The following is a 6,986-nucleotide window of genomic DNA, read 5'->3' on the forward strand; positions in this document are numbered from 1 at the left end:
CGTCGTCTGGGAAAACAGGGACACCATTAACATCGCTTGACCAAAGGTAGGCGACGGGGTTTTAGCCTTCTGAGCCGCTGATGCGTCGGCCCCGCGTCGGTTCACCTCGCTTTTCGTTGTGTCCGGCGTACCCGGAGCGGCCCTTGTGGGGCGGGGACGGGCTCGGAGCGCCGGACACCGTATCGGGGCGCGCCGGACAAAATTCGGCTTTGGAGGACGCGACTGAAACCGTTTTTTGGTCCGGCGCGCACCAAATTGGTTTGGGGACGCTTTGGGGACGCGAGTGTAGATGCTCTAAGAGCATCCCCACTCGTCTCCCCGACGAGGCTCCCGAGCAACGTTTTTCCAATCCGGACGGCGTTATTCAGCCCAGTCGCGCCCCCGGTTCCTCGATTTTGTCTGGATTTGGGCCTAAATTCATTCGGCGAGCCCACGCCACCGCTGGTCCCCCGAGGCGCGCTCGAGGACTTCGGACGAAAGAATTTGGCGCGAAAGGGGCTTGTGGACCCTCGTAGTCGGCGACTGGACCGCCAAATCGTGTCGATTTCCCTCCAATTTGCTTGCATATCCCCATTCTCTCTCGCCGAATTTGTGTAGCCATCTCCATTCCCCTCCTCCTCCTCTTTCTCGTCCACCACCATGCCGCCGAAGCCGAGGAAGTCGCGGCCGAAGAAGGAGCGGCCGCCGGGTGTGTCCAACGCACAGTGGGCGGCAGACGAGCTCTGGCGACAGATCGAAACAAGCGGCAGGGCAGAGAGGGAGAAGAAACTCAACACAAAGAGGGCAGCGTTGGCGGCGGAGGATGAACAAGCGAGGAAGGTCTCCACGGCCATGAGCATGGGCCATCCTCGCGGCGTCGGTGCCGCCATGTTCCCCGGCCAGTGGCCGACCCAAGGTACAACCACTTCCCCATCGGCTTTCTCCCCTTCGAGCTTCTCGCCGTCGTCGCCTGCCATGTTCCAAGAGGCGACCTACGGCCAAACGTCCAGGTTCACGCCGTCACCGCCCGATCTCGCCGGTGGCAACCTGAACGAGGAGGGCTTCTCGCTGGCCCTGCGACGAGGACCACACCCGTTCGGTGGGACGGCGGTGCCGAACGACGAGGTGATGAACGAGATGATCAACTCCGGCTCCATGGCCGCCGCTGTGATCCCGGGGTTCTTCACGCAAGAGGAGGCGAGGGCGACGACGACTATCGCGGAGCGCAACGGGTACGTGGAGGATGTGGCCGATGGAAGCCAAGCCGTCGAAGAAGAAGAAGAAGAGGAAGAACCAGCGCAAGGCGGGATCGCCGACGCCAACCTGCCGAAGGCAAAGAAGAAGAGGAAGAAGGACTCGCCGTCGGCCGAACCGCGCATCAAATGGACGCCGAGGGAGGAGGAGTGCCTCGCGGAAGCTTGGATGACCGTGTCCATGAACGACATAACCGGGGCGAATCAGAACTACGAGACTTACTGGCTTCGAGTGAAGCACGCGTTCGACGAGCGCAAGCTCGTCGATCCCTACTTCAACAAGACGATCATGAACCGGGGAGACAAGGCCATGGCGACGCACTAGGGGATCATACAGACGGCGTGCAGCAAATGGCACGGCATACAGGAGGAGCTCAAAAACCTGCCGGTGAGCGGCAAAGACTTCGAAGCCAAGGTATGCATACGCCGTGGCTCCTCCGTCGACCCTGCATGTACCGATCGCCGTGAGCTGACCCTTCTCGCCGTCCTCTTTTTCCCCAGGTCCGCCGTGCTTTCGACATGTACCACAACGACATCAGCTTGACGTTCAAGTTTCTCAACGTCTTCTCCCGCATCGAGAAGTGCGAGAAGTGGACGGAAACCCGCACGAGCCTCTCGAAGAGCAAAACCGAACAGTACAACCCCGACGCTCCGGCGCCAGGTTCGTCGGATGGCCGCCCGGAACTCGGCCAGAAAAAGCTCAAAGATCTTAAAAAGATGGGCCATCCCGCTGACAGGATGCAGGCGTCGTTCGACAAGTGTTGTGCCGACGCGAGGATGCACGCCGCCGGGATGAGCGCCAAGTTCGACGGCAGGTGGAGGGAGATGCTCGCCAACCAAGGTGCCCGGATCGCCCTGCTGAAGACGACGGCCGTGGAGAAGAAGAGGAACACAGACTTGGCGTTTCTGATGGGCGGCAACACAACCCTGATGGACCAGGAGATGAGGATTTGGTATGAGGGTCACCGCACCGATATCCTCGGACCCACTCCGTCCAGTGCTTCGCCCTCACCGTCTACGACATCGACTGCCGCCGCCTCGATGTCGACTACGGCCGCGGCGACATCGGCCGCCGCTACGACCACGGCGTCTGACGAAACTGGGCCGTCAGACACCGCCGTGCCAGACGGGACTGCCGATGCCCATGTTTCAGTGTAATTTCCCTCCGATCGCCGATCTGTGGCTGATCCTTTTGCCGACCTATTTGTAGCGGGACAACTTTTTGTTTGAATTTCGACTTTGTCCGGCGAACTCCGGGTGGACGATTGGAAATATAGTTCTCCCCACGAATTAATCTCGTCCAATCCGGCGGTTGTTTCGTCCGGATTTCGGGCGTGGGGAGGCCAAACGAGTGGAGATGCTCTAACCTCCTCCTCGAAATAGGCTTTCGCCCCGCTATATTAATATAGCAACCAAGATACAACAAGCTTGCTGGGACCGCAGCACAACCAAGTCCAAACAAAAAGAAAAAGAAAGATAAGAGAAACAAATGCCGACTACGGCTGAGCAACGAACATGAAAACGACTCGCAACCGCTGCGCCCTCCGGAACAGTACCACCACGCCCCTAGCAGTCCAAATCGCCGCATACCAAGCAACACCTTCAACAAGGAAAAACGACGACGCCGCCGCTGCTGCCCGGACAAGTCCTAGGGTTTCCCCCGTTATGCGGAGGTGATGGGGAAGAGGTACACGCGACACCCTTCAGGAAGAAAAGACGGCACCCGCAGGCGTCGCCGCGTCGGTGTCGGACAAGCCGACAAGGATTTCTCCCGACCCACAACGCCTACCACCCCGAACAATCCGAACTGCTCCACCTCCTGTCGTCCACCAGCGTACGCCACCACGGTCTTGAAGCCATCGTCGCTGTCGCTCAAAGGTCACCAACGTGAGGCCTAGAATCAGATAAGGCGAGTGCAAGGTCGGAGATAGCAGCAGCACAACCACGCCGGAGGGAACAACCTCCACCACCCGAACTGGCGGCAGTCGACCGGACGTAGTAGCAGAGACCAAGTCAGGTCCGAACTGGCCCGTCCAAGTACTCGCCGCCACGCTGCTACTGGCCGGATGTGTGCCGCCGTCGCCACCCCTGCCACCACACCTCCGCTGCTTCCAGGAGAACGACGTCAAGCCAGGGGCTAGAGGCCCGCCCCAGCCCAGATCAGGGCAGAGCGAGCGCCGCCAGCCGTCCGGCCACCCCGCCGCCCCGCTGCCAACGGCAACGCCGCCGCGTCACCTCCCAGCCGACCTGCGGATACCACGCCGCCAGATCGACCGCCGCCGGCCGAATCACACCGCCGCCATCCAGAGGCCGCGCGCGACGGGTAGAGATGCTCTAACACTCTCTGGAGGGCACAAAAGATGAAAAGAAGATGGTATGAGAAATGCATTGGCGGTTTTCCGGGAATGGACGACCGCGAAGGATGCAGTGTTGAGATGAATAGTATGCGAGGTCCCGAGGCAGATGTTTGGGCAGTTGTGTTGGATGGCACGACGGAACAGAGGTTCAGGTACGGAAATTGGGCTACACGTGTGGCCCGTGAGTCGTGTCGTCGGTGGGCCCGAAGGATCCAACACCTGGAGCTGTGTCTGTGTCCCGAGGCAGCGCACACGGGAATCCCGCGAGGTCGCCTGGCTGACCGAGTCCAACGGGCCGGTCCGGGCCCACAGCACAGAGACCCGTTGCTGCTGCTGCCTGGCCTCGAAACGACACAACTAGCCGTTGCGACTTGCGAGGACTTGTGCTTGCTCTGTCTGTCCCTACTAGCCGTTGCCTCCCGTACTCCCATGCAATCAGTTCCCCCTTCTTCCTTCACTGCCAACACCATCAGCTCGCACTCGCGCTCTCCCAGTTCTTCTTCCCTCCTCCCCACCTCGAATCCACAACACTGCATTCATCTGATTGTCATCTGCTGAACAAATCGACCAACATGCCGCCGCCGCCGCCGCTGGCCAGAGCCGCTCGGCGCGCGCCGCTCCTCCTCCTCCTCCTCCTCCTACATTGCAGCAGCTTCTCCACCCTCCTCTCCACGGCCAGCGCCGCCCACCACGTGCGCGCGGCGGGCGACGGCGTCATCATCAGCCAGGCGGACTACCAGGGCCTGCTGGCCATCAAGCACGACCTCTCCGACCCCTACGGCTTCCTCCGCTCCTGGAACGACACCGGCATCGGCGCCTGCAGCGGCCACTGGGCCGGCATCAAGTGCGTCAACGGCAGCGTCGTCGCCATCACGCTCCCCTGGCGCGGCCTCGGGGGCCGCCTCTCCGACCGCGTCGGCCAGCTCGTCGCCCTCCGCCGCCTCTCCATCCACGACAACGCCATCGCCGGCGCCATCCCGCCCGCCCTCGGCTTCCTCCCGGACCTCCGCGGCCTCTACCTCTTCAACAACCGCTTCTCCGGCGCCGTCCCGCCCGAGCTCGGCCGCTGCCGAGCGCTGCAGTCCTTCGACGCCAGCACCAACCGCCTCACCGGCGTGCTGCCAGCCTCGCTCGCCAACTCCACAAAGCTCATCCGACTCAACCTCAGCCACAACTCCATCACCAACAACATCCCCGCCGAGATCGTCAGCTCGCCGTCACTCCTCTTCCTCGACCTCTCCTACAACAAGCTCTCCGGCCCCATCCCCGACGCCTTCGCCGGCACCTCCAAACCCCCCTCCTCCTCCTCGTCCTCTGACAAGCTAGAGGCCGTCACCGGGAACCTACCAGCTCCTCTTCCTCAGCCTCGCCCACAACGCGCTCGACGGGCCGGTGCCGGCCTCCCTCGCGGGCCTCACCAAGCTGCAGGACCTCAACCTCGCGGGGAACGCCCTCAACGGCTCCATCCCCGACGCCCTCGCCACCCTCACCGACCTCAAGGCGCTCGACCTCTCCGGCAACAAGCTCGCCGGCGAGATCCCGCCCAGCCTCGCCAACCTCACCGCCACGCTCCAGACCTTCAACGTCTCCTACAACAACCTCTCCGGCGCGGTGCCGGCCTCGCTCGCCCAGAAGTTCGGCCCTCCCTCCTTCGCCGGGAACGTGCTGCTCTGCGGCTACTCCGCTTCCTCGCCACCCTGCCCGGCGTCGCCGTCCCCTACATCACCCGAGCAGGAGCCCACTGGTCCCCGCGGTGGCCGCACCAAGAAGGAGCTGATACTCATCATCGGAGGGATCGTGGTCGGCGCTCTCATCCTGCTGTCCCTCTGCTGCCTCCTGCTCTGCTGCTGCCTAAGGAAGAGGAAGCAGTCCAGCCCTCGAGCACGGAGCGGGAAGCAGTCGACGAGCAAGGACGCCGCCGCCGGTGCTGCTGCGGCGGCGGCCGGGCGGGGCGAGAAGCCGGGGTCCTCCGAGGCGGAGTCCGGCGGCGGCGACGTCGGCGGCAAGCTCGTGCACTTCGACGGGCCGCTCGCCTTCACGGCCGACGACCTGCTCTGCGCCACCGCGGAGATCATGGGGAAGAGCACCTACGGGACCGTCTACAAGGCCACGCTCGAGGACGGCAGCCTCGTGGCCGTCAAGCGGCTCAGGGAGAAGATCACCAAGGGCCACAAGGACTTCGAGGCCGAGGCGGCGGCGCTCGGCAAGATCCGACACCCCAACCTGCTGCCGCTCAGGGCCTACTACCTCGGCCCCAAGGGGGAGAAGCTGCTCGTCTTCGACTACATGCCCAATGGCAGCCTCTCCACCTTATTGCACGGTAACATTCTTTCATCCTTTGAGCTCAACTCTGCAACTGTGATGAGTTCGTTCGTTCCTCTGACATTTTGAATCGATTGACCTCAGCTCGCGCGCCCAACACGCCCGTGGAGTGGCCGGCACGGATGACGGTCGCCAAGGGCACGGCGCGCGGCCTCGCCTACCTCCACGACGACGCCAGCATCGTCCACGGCAACCTCACCGCCAGCAACGTCCTCCTCGACGACGGCTCCAGCCCCAAGATCGCCGACATCGGGCTGTCCCGCCTCATGACGGCCGCCGCCAACTCCAACGTGCTCGCCGCCGCGGGCGCCCTGGGATACCGCGCGCCGGAGCTGTCCAAGCTCAAGAAGGCCAGCGCCAAGACCGACGTGTACAGCCTCGGCGTCATCATCCTCGAGCTCCTCACCGGCAGGTCGCCCGCCGACACCACCAACGGCATGGACTTGCCACAGTGGGTGGCTTCCATTGTGAAGGAGGAGTGGACGAGCGAGGTGTTCGACGTCGAGCTGATGCGGGATGCCGCCACTGGCCCTGACGGGGACGAGCTCATGGACACGCTCAAGCTCGCTCTGCAGTGCGTCGACCCGTCGCCGTCGGCCCGGCCCGATGCACGGGAGGTGCTGCGGCAGCTTGAGCAGATCCGGCCTGGACCGGAAGGACCCAGTGAGGAAGCTCACATGGCTCTTGGTCCTGCAACCAGTGAGTAGGCCGACCAAACGCCAGGAGAGGTTCAGGAACGAAATTATGCAACCTTTAGCTTAGCTAGAGCCTAGAAAGCAGAAATTGATGCAATCTTTAAGAAATTCTTTGATTCATTTGCAAGAGTAGTAAACAGTAGTACAATTATTTATCAGTGTTCTTTGCAGTTTGTTTGTATAGGCAAATATTATTTGCTACCTAGAATACTGATGATGAAAAGAAAATCAAGTTGCTACAGCATGGTCGATGTAGATTTTAGCGGAAACAAATCCTATACGACCAGGGTCGTATGCTCCAGAGGCTGGACCAACTCGTTCGACTGCCACGTTGCAATAGGAGGTGCGGGGTTGGCCGTATCCCGTTCCCTTCTCTGTTG

At 62.1% G+C, this 6,986-nt stretch overlaps 1 protein-coding gene across 1 annotated transcript; it reads left to right on the forward strand.

Annotated features, from left to right (window-relative positions):
* Positions 1-3,637: 3,637 nt before the first annotated feature.
* LOC124696233 (probable leucine-rich repeat receptor-like protein kinase IMK3) lies at positions 3,638-6,618 on the forward strand. Its single transcript, XM_047228990.1, is given in 4 exon segments — positions 3,638-3,741; positions 3,999-4,926; positions 4,928-5,909; positions 5,996-6,618. Coding segments are annotated over 4 exon segments (2,637 nt in total).
* Positions 6,619-6,986: the final 368 nt, after the last annotated feature.

The sequence above is a fragment of the Lolium rigidum genome, chromosome 3, assembly GCF_022539505.1.
Source record: "Lolium rigidum isolate FL_2022 chromosome 3, APGP_CSIRO_Lrig_0.1, whole genome shotgun sequence".
NCBI classification, from domain to species: Eukaryota; Viridiplantae; Streptophyta; class Magnoliopsida; order Poales; family Poaceae; genus Lolium; species Lolium rigidum.